The sequence below is a fragment of the Carassius carassius genome, chromosome 10 (genome assembly GCF_963082965.1).
Source record: "Carassius carassius chromosome 10, fCarCar2.1, whole genome shotgun sequence".
NCBI classification, from domain to species: domain Eukaryota; kingdom Metazoa; phylum Chordata; class Actinopteri; order Cypriniformes; family Cyprinidae; genus Carassius; species Carassius carassius.
In genome coordinates, this window is record NC_081764.1 from 33,430,016 (window position 1) to 33,449,604 (window position 19,589).

Here is a 19,589-nt window from a genome sequence, read left to right on the forward strand (position 1 = left end):
GCCAGACAAATGACAAGAAAAACTCAAGATTAAAAATACAAGTTTCTGACATGCGCTCACCTTGGAAGACGTGGTTGCGTCCGAACTTTGGTATGTCGGGGTGATGGGCAATGAAGTCCTCCAGAAAGGCCGTGAGCTGGTACCCCTGCCGCAGGGTCATGTGACAGCCCACAAGGTACTGATGCACCACACGCAAGTGGAAGTCGTAGCTGAAGGAGTGAACGTGCATCAGATCCCGCACCTTATCGCACTCCTCGGTGAACAGCATGGACAGCTGATGACAGAAACACACACATGAACACACTGCAGCATCATCCACATCACCTGTGAGAGATCACTCGGATCAAAGGCATCAGAACCCCAGAGGAAGAACGCAAGCAGCAGCAGGAACATCATCCCATCAACTCCAAATCCTCAAAACCTAATGAAAGAGTTTCTCTACAGAGGTCAAATGAAACCAGTCTCACATCGAAGTCTGACGAAAAAACATGTCCAGGCCACATTTCAACCCAACATCAAAAGAAATATTATATTTAGCTATTTATCATTAAAACCTCACTTAGGACCATTTCGATTTGTGACTATTTTCATGACAAATAATCAGATTTTACACTGAAATACATTTAAGTTTTATTAATAATAATCATTTTCATTAATGTAATATATTAATTAGCATTTTTTAATTAGCATGTATTTAATTAGCATAAAAACTACTATGAGATATAAATACTTCACAATTTAAATAATAATATATTTGTTTCATATTATAGTAATAATATCTCCAAAGTCATATTATTAAAAATACATAAACAGTCACTATTAAAACAAATACATAAAATATTATATATAAAAAATATTACATATAATATTATTACATATCCAATATTAAGCAAAACATTAAAATACATATCATGCCACTATTAAACTGAAACAAATGCATAAATATAAATATATGCCACTCTTAAACAAAATAAATTTATTTTTAAGACATGTACAGTATAGTAAACATCTAATGTTTTGTGATTGGCTGTGACAGAGTCACGCGTCACGCATCATCTGTGAGATCTGACAAATTACTTGTCAGTGGAAAATTATTGCATCTTGGAAACTGTGTAAATGTTGCAATGCACTCAATCTTAATGGTGCTTAATTTGGAGCTGAAATCTGAACCAGACATGCTCTTGATGGGTTTCAAGAAAATCACCCAAGCGCACCTCAAACCTGACATCACATCTAAAACTAAGAGCAAACCAGCGACCTGCCAAACCTTTATAAGAGTCTTTTTAAAGGCATCTGTGATCTCAATCAACATAATAATTGTATCCCATTTAATAAGATCTCACATCAAAGCTGTGCTTGCAAAAACATTAGTGGTGAATGCAAATGATGGCAGATGGAGAAAGCATGAGTAATTACAGTACAATGGGAGCAGGAGGTGGGGAAGGCGCTGGATTCGACGGCTAAACGCTATTACTGCTAACGCTTTCATCCTGACCGTTACACTGGAACAAATGCAAATAGGTCTTATCAAATCAAAGAGTCAAGGATTAAAAAAACCCTGTTCATTTGACGCTGCAGAGGCTGTTCCATTTGCACAAGGAAAACAGCTCACGCAATTGCACCTTTCATCCCTGCACGAGAAACATTTTTCACGTCAACATTTTGAAATTTGCCTGTGGCCCATTTGACTGAAAGTTCTGAGGAAAGATAATACCGTCATTACATTTTCCTCTCAGTCATGTGCATGAAAACAGCTCTGTTCACAGCTTGCTATGATTGCAGTGGTTAGTATGTTGTGTTTGCATTCATGATACTCTTAAAGCATAATTACACCCGAGACCTAAGTCATGTGTTAACCGAATGCCCACATTCAGGAAATTGAAGCCCTTTGACGTTTACCATTGCATTGCATGCTATGGTGTTTTCCCAGATGCCATGAGCTGCACAGGTCAAGCTCTGTAACATGTCACCAGAGGCTTAATAAATGAAAAAGATAGTCCACTTGAACATATAAATGAGAGCAATCATAACGGCAGCTGTAGTCCTGCCCTACAGGTAAAAGAGCCAATATCCCTTTTGATAGAGGTAGGAGTCAGAACTACACTCAATAAAGCGGCTGAATGCATTAGAGCTCAAATAGCAAACAGACTGTTCGTTTACTATCGATGATGCATGTGTATTAGCTGTTTTTGAGTGATTTTTACTTAAGAAACACTTATTTTAAGCTTTAATATAATTCTTGTCACATTTTGTTGATCTGAAATAAATCACAAACATAATTTTGACAAATACTTCTGGAGAGTTTAGCTATTCTCCATTCAATCAGATGAAGCTGTACTTGCATGGCTGGAAACAGCTGCCCGAGGCGTTACAAGAGTGACCGTACAGTGAACTTGCCTTAAAGGGACTTCACTTCGAGAGATCTAGGTGTTCTACTTTCTTACTTTTACAGTTTTTACTGCATACTTGGAACTTTCACTACTTCCTGGCTGCCTGGTAACCTCACAAAATCACCTTTCAATGACACTTGATAAAGAAAAGCCTAAAAGGGCCTTAAAGTCATCATAAACATTTGTACTTTTTAATGAATTTACCTTGTCTTATTTTTATTAATTTTATTTGTACACATTAGTCCAATTATTATTATTATTATTATTAAATATCTTTAGTCAAATTTTAAGATGTAGCTAGAGATTAAATGCAGTTACTGTGGAAATAACAGCTGATAAAAGGTAATACTGTGTGTAATAACAAGCAATTATCCTCTAAATCAAACCTTGTAACAATTTATGGTTGCACTTTATTTTACAGTACGTGTACTAACATGTACTTATGGTGTACTTACAGTGTATTTATCTAAGAAAGTTCTGGTAATACAAGGTAACTACATGGGGTAGGGTTAGGTTTAGGGGTAGGTTTAGGGTTAGTACCTAGTTATTGTAATTACTATAATATGTACACAGTATGTACATGAGGAACAGGACTGTAAAATAAAGTGCTACCCAATTTATTTTAGTGTCCTTGTTACATGTTACATACACTAACTGTAGTAATAACAGTAAATTATGCATAATTACAAGTAACTAACCCTAAACCAAAGCTGGTAACACCTTATTTTAGTGTCTTTGTTACACGTTACTTGTATTTATTGTAGTAATAACGTTAAATTATGCATAATTACAAGTAACTAATCCTAAACCAAAGCTGGTAACACCTTATTTTAGTGTCCTTGTTACACGTTACATGTATTTATTGTAGTAATAATGTTAAATTATGCATAATTACAAGTAACTAATCCTAAACCAAAGCTGGTAACACCTTATTTTAGTGTCCTTGTTACACGTAACAAGTATTTATTGTAGTAATAACGTTAAATTATGCATAATTACAAGTAACTAACCCTAAACCAAAGCTGGTAACACCTTATTTTAGTGTCCTTGTTACATGTTACATGTATTTATTGTAGTAATAACGTTAAATTATGCATAATTACAAGTAACTAATCCTAAACCAAAGTCGGTAACACTTTATTTTAGTGTCCTTATCATATGTTACATGTAATTACTGTAGTAATAACAGTCAACTACGCATAATTACAAGTAAATTACTCTAAACCAAAGCCGATAACACTTATTTTAGTGTCCTTGTTACACGTTACATGTATTTATTGTAGTAATAACGTTAAATTATGCATAATTACAAGTAACTAACCTTAAACTCAAGCCGGTAACACCTTATTTAAGTGTCCTCATTACACATTACAAGATATTTACTGTAGTAATGTAAATTATGCATAATTACAAGTAACTAACCCTAAACCAAAGCTGGTAACACCTTATTTAAGTTTCGTTGTTACATGTTACATGTACTTACTGTAATAACAGTAAATTATGCACAATTACAAGCAATTAACCCTAAAACAAACAAGATAACACTTTATTTTTAGCATACTTATTACATGTTACATGTAAACCAGCTAATGCACATGCATCATCAAGAGTAAACCGTCTGTTTGCTATTTAGCTGAGTGGGCATGGCAATAAAAGTGCAAACATGAGGGGAAGCGCTTATTTTAGCTAACCATAGGAAATGTTTAAAAAATGTTTTGATTTATCTGTCCTCTTTTTAAATTGCATTAACTGTATATATTTACTTAACTCTTGTTCCCAATTCTTGTGTCTAAATCATATTGTGAGACAAGAGTTTATTTTATAAAAACATGGTATGTTCCAATTTGTATGAGCAGGAAAAAAGGTGGATTTAAGATAGCCATCTCTAGTGGTATGATAGAGGTGGACAGAATAAGAGCTCTTGAACGAGTTTATTGAGTTGCTGTGTAAGCGTGATAAACTCCAGTCTCAATGTGAGGGGAGTTAATACTGTTTTAAGTACTTACCAGCTCTGGTTTCAGGGTGTTTTTATTAATAATCTTTGTTATAAGCTCTTAAACACATTTTTTATTTCACATTTTCTTCATCTGCTCAAAAAAAAAACACCCTTTTGAACGCCAACTTTACTCGTGCGATTTTGATCCTCTGTTTAATACAGCGTAATAACCAAAACCCTAACCTTAACCCTATAGTAAGTATATGTAGTTAATCAATATTTCTCAGTACATACAGTATTTGTGTAATTACACTGTTACAATCTTACCTTCAAATAAATTGTAATCCAAAAATTAACTGTATATTATTTCTTTTCAGTCAATATCATCAATCCATCTTGCATTTAAAACCCACAAACTCCATTCCACTCTACATTTTTTAGATTAATATCTTATACACCAGATTTTGGAAGTAAAATAGGTTGAGCAAAGCATTTACGTTGACTTTGAGTCTTTTGTTTTCAAGTGGAAGCAATCAAGACAAAGTGGAATGCTTCACTTGAAGATGGCACTTGTGCTTCATTAATTTTGAAACAGTTTAGTTGTGAAAAGAAAATTATGAATGATTGAAATTAGCCAAAAAAATGTCAAAGTTAAATTAAAGAAAATTGGCATTTTCAGATTGGTGTCTTCTGCTCATCTATAAAGAAAAAAATATTATATATTGAACTGCTTCAGAATTATAGTTTATGGTTCCCTTAAAAGGAAACTAGCAGATCCAAATCAAGATGCAACAAGAGTGGAAGAAAATCAAGAATAATAATCGAGCAAAGAAAAAAAGGAGATCATTGGCCTATTAGAGCTGCGAGAAAAGCGACCCTGTGATCTCGCAGAAGATGCCACATGCATCTCGAGGAGCTTTCCAGCAAGATGCACTGTGGACAAAAACATGGAAAGGAATCATCTGATTTTCAATGAACCGCACAGGGGTGCGTTTCCCATACAACGACGTAACTCGCTGATTAACCACCACAGTATGATGCATTGTTCCCGAACACGGCCGCATCTCCGCCGTTTGAACCAAATTAGTTCAACAACATAGGGCCATTGATAATAACGGCACACGCATGGTGCTGTATTGAACATTTTTTTCTTCCCCGTCAGTTTGCTTTGTTTGATGTTCCTCAAACTTCATTCTCCGGGGTTCCCTTAAGTATTTGTGCACCTGCGCACTGTTCAAAAACGGTGCTTTTAGAGAAGGCGCAAACATACATAAATTAAAATGCATTTATATTTAGACAGAATAGTTAGCTTGGTTATTGTGTGTTTATTTAAACCCATATTTCTTGCTAACAATAAACTATGCTTCCAACTACAGGTTGAGAGCTGTAGTTCCAACCACGTAAGTTAGCGATGGTGTTTGCGAATGTTCTTTTGAACTATGATTTCGGGAAACACCGAATGGTTGAACTATGTTGGTAACGACAGAACTTGCGACAATAGTTGGCCAACGATGCTTTTGGGAAACGCACCCCAGAAAGATATGATTGGGGCTGCAATAGGAAAGGGAGGAGCAAGGCACTACAAGGGGGAGGAGTCTGAGAGAAAGACTGAAGCCTGATTGGTGGGAGAAGAGCCCCGCCCCCGAGGATGCAGAGACATACCGCAGAGTCAGAGGCCGTGGGCACCTCGGGGAATGGCTGGCTAGGAGGTTTGTTGAGAAGAGACTCCTGATGGAAAGAAAGGGTGAGATGGGACTAGACAAACACACACACACGTACGCACACACACGCCATATGCAGGACAGTGAGACACACACACACAAACAGAGACAGACAGATGAGAAACATGCCACACAGAGAGGTTAGAAGTCAATTTACACAAATGAACAAAACACACATGCACAAGCTGACTGTCACACGCTAGTACAGACTGCGCTAATGTATGAGGGCATGTTACAGGAAGTGACATGACATGATCAATAATGATGAGCATGAGGCGTGTGCAGTCTGGATGGATGAGAAAATAAAAAAAATAAAATTATAATAATCATAATTTTTACTATTAAAAAACTATGATTGTTCACTGATGATTTGTGCTTAATATATAGGGTTGTCATAAAATATGATTTAAAAAAAATAAGTGTAATACATTTAAAAAATACATTAATGCAATTAATATTTGTTAATTTATTTTTTATCAATATCAATCTAAATTAAAAACATTTTTAGTCTGGCTTTCTTGTAATGCTTTATAAAACTTTAAATGGTACTTGTTGTTAAATTGTACTTGTTTTTATCCAATTTTGTTTTTATTTATTATTATTGTTTTTCTATTTTATACATTTGACATATGTTTATTGTTAGTAATGACTTTTGTGTCTCATTTAATTGTCTTTTTTTAACCTTCGTATCACTCATTTTCAGTTGTTAATTTTAAACCTCTGTCAATCACCTTTTCATAAGGAATGAATTATCAAGGTATTGTTAATTATTCTGCTATATTCATGTTTTTATGCTATGTTTTTGTTCCTGGAGATCCAAATATATTCACTTTTTATAGAAGGATACAGTAATAACAGTCATATTTGTTGACCACTGGGGAAAAAGCATTGTCAAAAGATTAACTAATGTATATGGCGTAACGGCATTAACCCAAGATATGAAAATATAATTTCAGTTAATAAGTTCAGCGGTAACCTTTCCAAATGTAATATTTTATTAAAATAACACTTTTCTGGTACAAATGGCACAGTTTCCTGACTATGACCTTTAAATACAGGTGTAACATGTCTGACTTTAAGAGGATTTGCTCATTTTCATAGTGAATTTGATGATTCTGGAGCAATCGAATACTATGGACTATGATGAATTTTCATTAGCGATTCCTTGTGACTTTTCTGCCTGTTTGCCCTCAAAGCTCAGTTTAAAGAATCTGCAAACAAACACGCTGATGATTTAACTGCTGGATATGAGCATCTGTGATTGGAGACACCTTGTGGGCTTCTGGAAGAAATCAGAGCCCTCCCACTGAAAAACATCTGGAGATTTACAAATATTAACACTTAATTACTCCTCATTTAGAGCCAACCTGGACCCGCTGCACATTAAACACGCCATCAGAGAGAAAGAGACAGACATTTGACCAGTGAATCCTGCTAACAAAGGAGGCGACTGCTGCTTGTTGCTCATATCAAACATCCAGAGAGATGACACAAGCAGGCACTTACAACAGATGCACAGAGATACAGCATGAACTCTTAAACACCTCGTTTACGCTCACGTTCTCTTCTTGTCGGGTGTGTTTTTAATGCACAGATTACCTGAGAATTAACCGTCTGACCCATGGGAATCCTTGAGCACTCTAATGCAAACTGCTTCACGCAGAAATAACAGCCCTGCAACAGAGTCAGAATATGATTATGTGTCAGCAGAGGAAGAGTTATGCATCAGCTGTAGATAAATTCATAGCTGCATAGTTCACCTCATTCAGGAGCTTCTCAAGGCAAAATAAATCTAAATCGGCTTCATCATCATCATAATAATTAACATTATAATTATCAGCAAACTGGACAAATACAAATATTTTACCTGTGAAACAGAAAAAACATTTGACCCATAAATAAATAAATACTATTCTGAGCCCATTTAATAAAACGAGACTGAACCTTATAATTCATTTTCTTTTTACTATTCTAATTCAGATTTCAGATTTGTGACTTAAATATACAAAACCAATAATAATAATAATAAAGTTATTGTTATTGTCATTATTATCATTATTCCTATTATTATTATTTTAGCAATAAATAAATAAATACATGCATACATACAACTTCCAGCACTATTTATGGACTTGTATTTTTGCCACTGACTCCTGCATAAGTCATCTGCTGGTGTTGAAAATGTCTATGAATTACTTGTTTTAAATCGCTATGTACGCATTAAATTAATTTGACATCGAATGGAGAGAGATATTAGACACGAGCAGAGCTGGAGATCAGATGATGACGCAGTGTTTCCTTGCTGCCGATTATGTGGTCAAATATTAATAAGCATAAATAGAGCCAGAGTGATGCAGAATCCATTAAACATCTCTCTCCTCAACGTCCGCTAAGACTTTCACAGCGTACTTGTGAAAAGCCCAGCGTTTGCTCTCGGCTGATGGGCTAAAAGGACGATTCTATGTGAGACACACAGACACATGAAGGTCTCACTTGAAAAGCCAGCTCCATCAGGACGATTCCTCCTGGCAGCGCCCTCTGCAGGTGATATGATGCAGAGCTGGATGTGCTGCTCTGCTGAGAGACAAGAAAGCACACAATCAGTGTGTGTGTGTGTGTGTCTGTGTGTTAGCCATTCTCTACGATTTCTTCTTTTTGTAAGAAATTAATATTATTTATTCTGCAAAGATGTATTAAATTGTTCAAAAGTGACAGTAAAGGCATTAATAATATCACAAATATTTTAAATAAATACTGTTATTTTGAACTTCCTATTCATTACAGAATCCTGAAAAAAAAAACTATCACCGTTTCCACAAAAATATGAAGCAGCGCAATTGTTTTCAGCAATGATAATAATCAGAAACGGCTGCTGAGAATTCATTTTTTTCATACAGAATTAAATTATATCTTAAAATATATTCAAATAGAAAACAGTTATTTTAAATAATAATAATATTTCACAATATTACTGATTTTACTGTATTTTTAATGTAAAAAATATAGCCTCGTTGAGCAGAAGAGACGTTTGAATGGTAGTGTACACATTTTTTTATCTTAACAGAAAATGGTGTTGCACGTTATTAAAAACAATGATTTCATACATTATTTAAGGGGAAAGTGGATTCGCATTTTGTTATTTAATTTTTTTAACCATTTATTTACTATTTATTACTATATAATATTTTTATTTATTTTATTTTTTTTAATGCTTTTGTCTTTTGACCAAACAATGATGTCAAATCATTGACATTTCAAAACCCATCACACAGAAAGTCAAAATTTCTAGAATTTTCGTTTTTTGGGTGAATTATTTATTTATCTTTTCACCCTTTCTTCAAATACGATTTTTGCCTTCACTCAGATAGGATCCAGAATGGGACAAGGAGTGTGTCAATAGAAAATGAATATGTGTGTGTTTGTGCTTGTGTTTGAACTGTGATGCACTTAGAGAAATGTATGTGCAATGCAGATGTGAATTAAGAAAAGCTGGAGTGTGACCGAATGGTTGAATATGGATGAGCAGATAAAGTACCTTGGGGCTGTCTTCACTCTTCTGCTTATTATATGAGAAAGAGGAGAAGGATGATCTGCCTTCAGTGGATAAAGAACTCAACATGGCGGCTCGGGCTCGAGCGATGCTGCAGAGAGAATGAGAGAGAGAGAGTGAGAGCATGTGTGTGTGTGTGTGTGTGTGTGTGTGTGTGCGGCCCACTGGGCATCTGACCCCGTCAGTAATGTGGCCCTCACGCTGCCGGTCAGACTGAATCACACGCTCCTGCAGCTTAATGCAGTGTGTCCAGCATTAACACATCACACACACTGTTCAGAGACCCGCCTTCAGCTAAAAGCACTCATTCTTCAACTTATTGTCACCAAATGACTAAAGTTTTGGTTGGTATAAAAGCGATTTTCACATAAAAAGCCTTGAAGTAAATGCAGTCTACGCTCTGTGACAGAAAGAGTGAAGTGAATAACAGTGTTTATGACTGAAATGCACAGTTCAAAACCACTTGTTTGATATCCGGAAACATGCATCACGTTCAAGTCTTCCTCGAAAGGTCCAATTAACGAGTTGGGAAAGGCTCACATCGATCAGAGGAAGATGGGGATGTACATTTTCTATATAAAATTGGACGAGACCTTTAAACACCATATCTCTAAAATGAGTAATATTTTGCATCATGCGTTTGGTTTTTGGACAGATATAGAGATGGCTCATTTTGAGTCGGAGTGACTGTCAGGTGTCTAATAGGGCGTTCTGATTGAGTAACTTGTAGATCTGTGAACTGCGTATTGTTTGAGACGATTCAGTTCGGTTTGGTGAACTGTTACATCGTGCAAAAGAACACCACTGAAGATATGGATCACAGATAATAATTTTGTAAATAATGTTTAGTTGCTTGCAAAGACTGTTCATATCGCATATATCGTCAGGAGCCACAGGTTTTAATTTTGTGTTACTTGCTATGCTTTTTTTAAATTCTCAAATTAACCTACAGTATATCTTAGATATCATATTTTCATTTTTGAGTGAACTCTCCCTTTTAAAGAGCTATTTTGACTGGATTTAACCCATAAAAATGAATTTTCTTGGTATAAATTATTACGTCTAGCTTGATTCAGTGATAATAATATTTTCGGCTTGAATTAAACTAGTTCATTTAGATTTAGACCATTTCTAGCTTACCGTTTCTTTCAGTGTGGTGACGTTGATGTGCGCTCAACTCATAAATCCGATCTTTCCGACACGATTGAATGCATGCGTACTGATTGTGTGCGGGACACAGACCTGCGAGCGGGCGACTGCGGCCGGACCTGCACCAGGATGAAGCCCATGCTCTGCAGGTACTGCACATACTGCTGCAGGAACATGCTGGAGATGTCCTGCAGCCACGGCTCCTCCTTCAGTCGACTGGGAAGCGTGTCTGCAGAATCTGTGCTGTAGCTGCGATCGCGGCCGGACGCCGTGGAGTCACTGGAGCGATGCCGCTTCTGTAAGCCGAGAACGAGAGGATGTCAGACAGTGAGACAGATCTGAACTGAATTCACTGCACAGCCAGACCTTTGACTATCAGCATAAAGTCTGGTCTATATGAAGCCTAAAGCCGTCCACGTAGACTGGAAGAGCGAGCAACTGCATGTTTAGTGTGGGTCAATCTAAAATTCAGAAAATGTGGAGTATACAGGTGCACACTGTGCCTGTGCTACCTTTATATAAAATATATGCGATATATAAATTCATATAAGAGACTCGACTCTATGCCGCTCCAATTATCAACAACAAAATCATGACTGAATATGAATATTCTGGTGATATGCTGACACACGTGTGCTCTTTCTCACACCGGACACACGTTATTACACAGAGGAGATATTTACAATCTGTGATGCATTTAGACTGAGATGATAATAATAATAATAACGACCCCAATAATAGCTAAATAATAAAATCGTAACAATAACAAACAATAAATAAATCATATGCACTTACATTGTAATTATACAGTTCAGTTATAGTTAATAATAATACTAATAATTTGTAACTAATTATTATTATTATTATTATTATTAAATATAACAACAAAAATAATAATAGCATTGATAATTATTGTAATTTATTATAATAGTATGATTTATATTAACTCGGATAATAATAAAAACCCTACAAATTAAAAATATTATAATAGCTATAACGAAACTATGAACAGACAAACAAGAAGTAAAACAATTAATAATAATAAAAATGAATTCTTATGCACTCACAATGGAATTATATGGTTCGTATTAATGTTTATTATTAGGGTTATATGTATGGTCAGGGATTTGAACTGATTAGTGCAGTGTGACCCAGCAGAGGAAGAGGAAGATGAAGAGGAAGAACGAGAGACCTTCATCTGGGGCTGAGGCAGCTGTTCCTCTTGAATCTGTTTCCGGAAGACAGGGTCGAAGAGCAGCGGCGTGGCGCAGTAATGGACCAGTCGAGAGGACTGCTTCAGTGTGTCCAGATCGGCCACCTGAGCACACACACACACACACACACACACACACACACCAGACACAGAGAGAGAGCGTTTCCACATTTACACCCACAGTTCCTTCATTTGCTGCAACAGCTATTGTTTTATAAAGGAGAAGTGTGTAATGTTTTCAGTGTAAATCCATTCCATTCCAGTTTAAGATGCTGATTTTTTCCTAAAAAAATCTTCGGTGGTTTAAAAACATTGAGCAAAACCTGTTTGACACACTGACTCCACCAATGGTGTGTATCTGGAAAATTTACAATCAGTATTTACTGTGAATATACATGTACACTACAGTTCAAAGAGGCCAGTAAGATTTTTAATATTTTCAAAGTCTCTTTTGCTCATCAATGCTGCACAGAAATCATTCTACATTTTTTTTTTTTCAGGATTCACAGATGAATAGAAAGGTCAAAAGAACAGCATTTATTTAAAACAGAAATCTTTTGTAACATTTTGTTTTTACTGTCACTTTTGATCGATTTAATGCATCCCTGCTGAATAAAAGTATTAATTTCTTTCAATAACCAAAAGATTCTTACCTACCCTCAACTTTTGACCCCCAACACACACACACACACACACAGGCAGAGGATCCACGCACACTGGTATGAATCTGGACCTGATGAGCCGCTGGGGAAATCATGCTCTGAGAATGTGCTGCATGTGTGTGTGTGTGTGTGTGTGTGTGTGTGTGTGTGTGTGTGTGTGTGGCGGTGTGAACTCACAGAGATGGGCATGTTAGATTGAGCCGAGCGCTGCTGCCACGTCACAAACAGATTCTCAATCTTCATCTGTCTCTCCAGCTCTGCAACACACAAGAAACATCTCACATGCTTTCTGTCGCTGAGGTTCAGATTTCAAATTATGCCACAATCATTTTTCTATTTCTTTCTTTTTTTCTTTCTCTCTTTCTTTCTTTCTTTCTTATTTATATTTTCCTTTTATTTATACATTATTGTACTTGCTTTCTTTTCGCTTTTTTATTTCTTTGTTCATACTTTCATATACATATCATTGTATTTTGTTTCTTTTCATTTTTTCTTTACACTAAAAAAAGTTTATACTAACTTTATTTTGTACATACTTCTGCTTCTCTTTTTCCTTATTTCATATTTTACAACTCTTTTTTTCTTTTGCACATATTTTCATTGTTTTCATCATTTTCTTTTTTATCCTTTTAGCATTTTTTGATACTCTTTCTTTTTGTTCTTCCTTCCATTCTGACTCCTCAACAGAGCGCTCTCTGTGATGGTGTGTGTGTTGATGTGTGTGTACCTCTGCGTTCAGCGGCTTTGACCTCCAGTATTTGGGCTCCGTGGCGAGTGACTATATCGGGCCCGTCCTGACTGGTCAGGGGCCTCACCGTGTTCACGTCTCTCAGAGCTTCATCAAAGGGCACGAGTTCTCCAGGGAAGGCCAGAGGAGGAAGAGCACGAGCAGAGCTGCCCATCCGACCCTGATCCTTACTCGCGGCCGGAGGAACCGGACTCCTCAACAGAGCGTCCGCCTCGATCGTGGAGCTCAGGAACGGGTTGGGCTCCTGCTAACAACCAAAATACATGCATGAGACAGATGAATAAATAAAAAGCTAAACACATGAACAAAACTCCTTCTGAAGACCTTGCCTCTCTTCTTGTGGGAACTTTTGGGAACTCTGAGTTAGTGTTTGGAAGACTAGTTAAAGTCCTTCAGGGCGAGTTGGAGGCTTTTCTAAAAGAAGCTGGAGCAGATGCCCATGAGCCCGACGGGCCAATAAGCCGAACTTAAGCGCCTGAACTCCGCCCTCTGGGACTCTGACAGATGATTGACGGTAAGGGCAAATTTTCTGCTATGTTGAATCTGCCTTGTGTTAGCATTCATTAAAAGAACAGATTAAAAGTGTGGAGCCACTGACGAGGAAATAAAAGAGCTCTGGGCTTCACTTTCTAGGCAAATGAAGAGGTTCAGTTTATTTGTGCTTCAATAACATCATAAAGTGTGTGTGATCTTTCTGAACACATATTTCTGATCTAATAAAATTGCTAAATTATGAGGCGATGTGATTAAAAACTAGAAAAGTTTAAAAGCATTCCCAACGTTCACTATATAGTACTGTGAACTCTTTAGTTAAAACAAGACAATATCAGTTGTATCCTCTCTGGTTACTTTGTGCTACTGTTACAAGTGACGAGGCAACAATGATTTTTGAACAATTGACATCAAATTTTGAAAAACAAACAACAAATAAAGCATAAATCCTGCACATTTTTGAAACTTTTCTTATTACAAAATTTAATCAACAACATTTTGGTGAAACAACCTTCTCCAGGTTTACAAAATATTTTTGTACATTTGTGTAAAATTTCATAATGGTGCAAATTTGAGTTTTGTGTGGGATTTATACTTTTTTTTTTTGTTCCAAGTTTATAATAGACTTTTTCCTGATACACATATGAATGATTCTGGTGTGCAAACAACTGAAGACTGGAGTAATGATGCTGAAAATTGCTGGAATAAATTACATTTTAAATCCTATTCACATAGAAAACAGTTATTTTGAATTTGAATAATATTTCACAATATTACTGTTTTAACTGTATTTTTGATAAAATAAATGCAGCCTTGGTGAGCAAAACAGACTTAAAAAAAATAAAAAAATAAAAAATAATATATATATAGTGGTGGGCATAGATTATTTTTTTAATCTAGATTAATCTCACTGTAATCTTGAAATTAATCTAGATTAATCTAGATTAAAATGGCTCATTTGAATTCTGCCGAAGGCATTCAGAATATGTGTGCTACCCAAATAAAATAATGACTAAAAGTAACGTTAAGTCTTATAGAACGGGTTTCTCAAGTGCATTAGACCAGAGGCTCATCTCCTGTTTCCAAAATGCATCACAAACTGCTCGAGAAAGCTGTAAACTAATTCCACATTGCACAAGGTGCAAACAACCTTCTGCCTGTTTCACACATACTCCGTCTGCAGTGCGTATGTGTTTCGTATTTTTTTACGCACCTATAATAATATCTATTAATCGACTCCAGAGGGTTAACGGATTCCAGCATTCACGCGGTTGCGGTCCGTCAGTGTGTTCCAGGAGTGTTCCGTCTGCAGTAGTGCAGCGATCGTTCACGTACCAAGTAGCGGACTGCAAACGCGTCCTGTGTGAAAGCACAATGAGTATGAGTCCGTGCTGCTTCAGCACCACATACGTAACGCACACGGACTGCATATGCACTGCAGACGGAGTATGTGTGAAACAGGCGTGAGTCTTGGCGAGGTTTCCATTGGGAAGCTTCATAAATTTTTTTAAAAAATTGCCTGAAGCAAACCCGGCGACATCTTAGCTGCATCCATGTTAGCACGTCACGTTTGATGTGGTAGTTTCACAGTAGGCATACACACAGGTTTAAAGACTCATTCTCGCCCCCTACAGTGCAATTCAGCTAGGTATACATCCGCGCTAAAATATCAAGGTGAAAGTCATCATAGCTTGCCTAGTATAGACCCAGCTCTCAACCCAACTTTGAGAATATATATATATATATATATATATATACACCAACCCTGAACTTTCAAACAGTATTGTATCTTTATAATTTAGTACGTATTGATGCTGAAGAATGTATGGTGCTCCATTAATCACTAAAATATTTCGCTGATTATTTATATAATCGGTGGTCAGTGCGCTCTAAACAAAATAAAATCTACTTAGAAACTCAAGTCAGCAGCTAAATCAGTCCCACCATTAAAGTTCATATGCACAAAGGCCCTAAACACAAACTAAAGAGCTGACCCGAAGGGGGCGGATTGACATGAAGGGACCAAACAAACAGTGAACACTGATGATCTCTGTGCTGTCTCTTCCTAAATCTGTTTGCTCAAGGACAGACACAGACGAACGATGAGCAAAGTGATATTGTAGTCCACCGTACAGGGAAGAGAGCTCGTATCATCTGACAGACTAAACTCCGCAAACAACGGCTCAAACCCTACTGACTGTCTGACGCTCTTTATTCTGGAGAAGAATCTCATGGGTGTGTGTTCATCTGCACCCACACAAACACAGATGAGCATCGCTTTAAACAAGTCATTTAATGTAGTTTTGTAGCATTTGGTTTGTTTTCCCTGATGTTCACCCATAAAACTGCTCAGCTGCACGCTCTCAGGAATGCTTGATTCTGATTGGTCAACGAGGTATTTGGCGCTCAAATATTTTTATATAATGAAAGTGAACTGTATAATTGAGTGTAGAACCAGGTATGATACTTATATTTATGCATTTTGAAGGTGCTCAACAACTGACAAAATAGCCTTGTAAAAATGACCAACAATCGTGAAAAAAAAGCACTAACATGTGTGATATTTCTTCTTAAATATTGATCAGAACTGTGCATGAGCATCAGGTCAGGCACATGACCGTCACAGGCGGTGCAGTTAAAGGCCTTTAGCTTTAACACAGATGCTCTCGATAATGACATCAACTACTGTCTGCTTTCCCAAAATACATCCTGACATTTGCTGCAAATCTTGACAAACAGATGACAACTGAATCAATAACAGTGAACGCTGCGACAGAAGGTTCTTTACTGACAGAACCAACAAACATGTTCTGCTGCATTAACCGCAAACAACTAAAACACAGCGTGATTCAATTGGCTCTGATCAAACGAGCTGGAGTCTGGGCAGGAATGATCTGTGTTGGCAGCGCAGTGATGGACCATCGCTCTGGATGGTCTCCAGGTGTTTGGTGTTAGCAGGTGTGCTGGAGTGGTTAGCGTCCTGCCCTGTGTCTGTGACAGCTGTCCGTGACTCAGAGCGATGTCAGAGCGCCCCGAGGAGCTGCTTAAACCAACTCATCAGTGCCATCTGTACTTAAACTGTGCAAACACACACTGTCCTAAACTCATCCTAACCAGAGTGTGTACAGTACTGTTAGGAAGTTCAGGGTTAACAAGTCTTTCTTTTGTTTTTTAAGGAAGTTAATACTTTTGTTCAGCAAGGATGGATTAAATTGATCAGAAATGACAGTAAAGACATTTTAAATAAATTCTATTATTTTAAACTTTCTTTTCATCAATGATTTCTGAAGGATCATGCAACACTGAAGACTGGAGTAATGACGCTGAAAATTCAGCTTTGATCACAGCAATAAATTAAATTTGAACATATATTCACATAGAAATGTGTTATTTGAAATTGTAATAATATTTCACAATATTGCTGATTTTATTGTATTTTTGATCAAATGAATGCACACTTGGTAAACAGAAGAGATTTCCTTCAAATATATTTAAATCTTACCAACCTCAAATGTTTGAATGGTAGTCTTATATTGTGCAAAGTATGAAATGTGCAGTATAGAGTTAGAAAACACTGTGGCTGAATGCTGAACAACATTTCTTTATATATCATAAATAATACAAATAGCATACTAATATGCAAACACGCTGTCCTGAATTCAGTCTGTGTAATGCAATGCTCTCATATTAACAAGGAATCATGATATCGCTTATTCATGCATTATTTGTATATATATATATATATATATATATATATATATATATATATATATATATATATATATATATATATATATATATATATATATATATATAAAACACATAATGAGATTGTGTGACAGCAGCATGGTAATGAATCGTTTAAAGTATGCGAGAACACTCACCTGTTTCAGGTCCTCTTGTGAAGGTGTATCAGATGAGCAGTAATGATGGAAAAGGCCCATTTTCTGACTCAGGAGGCAGTTGACCACATGAGCGCGGGCGTTCTGCCACTGCACCAGTCTGACCAGACCCTGATTCAGAGAGACGCCCAGATCCACCGACCAGTTATACGTGTACAGAGTCACCTGGAAACACGGCAATATAATATAGAACAGGAAGAACAAAGCACACAAAAGTATCCACACTTGAAGACAAAAATAGTGCATGATGTGGTACAATCACAGCTGATTAGAATTTAACTTTATTCAGCTCAACTGACCTTCTTATTAACAATTTGCATGTACAGGAAGCGCTGGCGTGGAGCCACGCCCCTCACAGCCTGCCCCGGGCTCAGCCAATCACTGTGCTCCAAAGCCTCGAACCGCTGCATGCCCTTATTAGCTTTAAGTAAGACGGGATTCTTTGTTATTTGAGTCAAGAAACTTCTAAAGATGATAGACAAGAGTAAGAAACAAAGATCCACAAAAAGAAAAGCCCACTTTAGAATTAAAGGAGTTTACCTGTGAATAACAGCTATAGGATTTAAATCCTAAAATTAAATTACTCTCTAGAGTAACAGAGGGCAAAATCAGGGCTTTATGACAGTCTCTCCTTTATTAAACTCTGATATCATTTGAATACCAACATCAGACCAAACACTCATCTAGAAGTTATATAAAAATGAAAATCAGTAAAGTACATGCTGGACAAAAAAGATCTCATACACATGCATCAATGAGTGAGTCTTCAATTAGGGGCATTTTAACTGCTGAAAAGATTGAATTAAAGCTTAAAAGGCTTTAAATATGTAGTGTTTATTTCAAACCATTTATTACATGTCCTAGAATAAAGATGCTCAACATTAAAGTCGGCATTACATGTGATGATAATGGCAGCACTTTGTAAGGGAATTACTTTTTTGTAAGAAAATGAATAAATATATAAATAAAATAATAAAAAAAATTAATGTTTTTGGGCATAGGGAAAGGTTATCATTTCAAATGTATTATAGTTGGAAATAAGTAAGTAAATACAGACATCCATACATAACAAAATGATCAAAAATGGGCCTTTTTATGGTACATGGTAAAAGTAAAATGTACAAAATATTTCAAACATTTATTATAGTGGAAAGTTTGGTGATTCTTTTGTTTTGTTTAAAAATGACTGAATGAATTAATGCATGAAGAAGCGAATTAACAAATGAATGGATACACAAATTAACTTTAATGGTCTTTGGGAAAAGGTACAATTTAATTTATTACATTTTCAAAAAAAAATCTAGTTTAAAGTCTGTCAATTAGTTTTTTTAATGAATGAATGATTGAATGTTTTATGTATATAGTAAGGTTCTTTAAAAGTATGGGTTGGGACAAGGCCAAAAAGTACAAACACTGGCAAATTAGGCCTTTTTAAAGCTACTGTATACAAAATTCTTCCTAATAAAAGTCCTAATTGAAGAATCACTCAGATATGTTGTCCCTGCTGGAGTGTGTTTGTGGTGTAATGGAGGGATCTGGAGGAAGGGCCTCTGCTGTCGTTGCAACAGTGAGGGCCACTAGGGTCCCCAAAAGGGGCCAAACTTACGTGTGCACCTATTTAGTACTGGACTGTTCTCTTCATCTGAACTGTCTTCTGTGGGCAAACAGAGATGAGCACACACAGCTTTGCAAAATGAGACAACTCTATGTTAATGCTGCATTCACACACACACACACACACTTGCAAGCGCGCGCACACACACACACACACACACACACGGCTTTGCAAGTAACAACATAAGCAAAAGAATCTATGAATCTATAAT

The 19,589-nt window shown here is 36.4% G+C and overlaps 1 protein-coding gene across 1 annotated transcript in view; it reads right to left on the reverse strand.

Annotated features, from left to right (window-relative positions):
• szt2 (SZT2 subunit of KICSTOR complex) overlaps positions 1-19,589 on the reverse strand; it is an 84,461-nt gene that overhangs the window by 9,466 nt on the left and 55,406 nt on the right. The window contains exons 57-68 of the mRNA XM_059559542.1: positions 19,370-19,417; positions 18,063-18,184; positions 17,746-17,928; positions 13,349-13,613; positions 12,799-12,878; positions 11,939-12,064; positions 10,840-11,042; positions 9,583-9,688; positions 8,541-8,621; positions 7,647-7,721; positions 5,989-6,054; positions 61-274 (exon numbers count right to left, since the gene is read on the reverse strand). Coding sequence (XP_059415525.1) covers positions 61-274; positions 5,989-6,054; positions 7,647-7,721; positions 8,541-8,621; positions 9,583-9,688; positions 10,840-11,042; positions 11,939-12,064; positions 12,799-12,878; positions 13,349-13,613; positions 17,746-17,928; positions 18,063-18,184; positions 19,370-19,417 — 1,569 coding nt within the window. The remainder of the gene's footprint in view (positions 1-60; positions 275-5,988; positions 6,055-7,646; positions 7,722-8,540; positions 8,622-9,582; positions 9,689-10,839; positions 11,043-11,938; positions 12,065-12,798; positions 12,879-13,348; positions 13,614-17,745; positions 17,929-18,062; positions 18,185-19,369; positions 19,418-19,589) is intronic.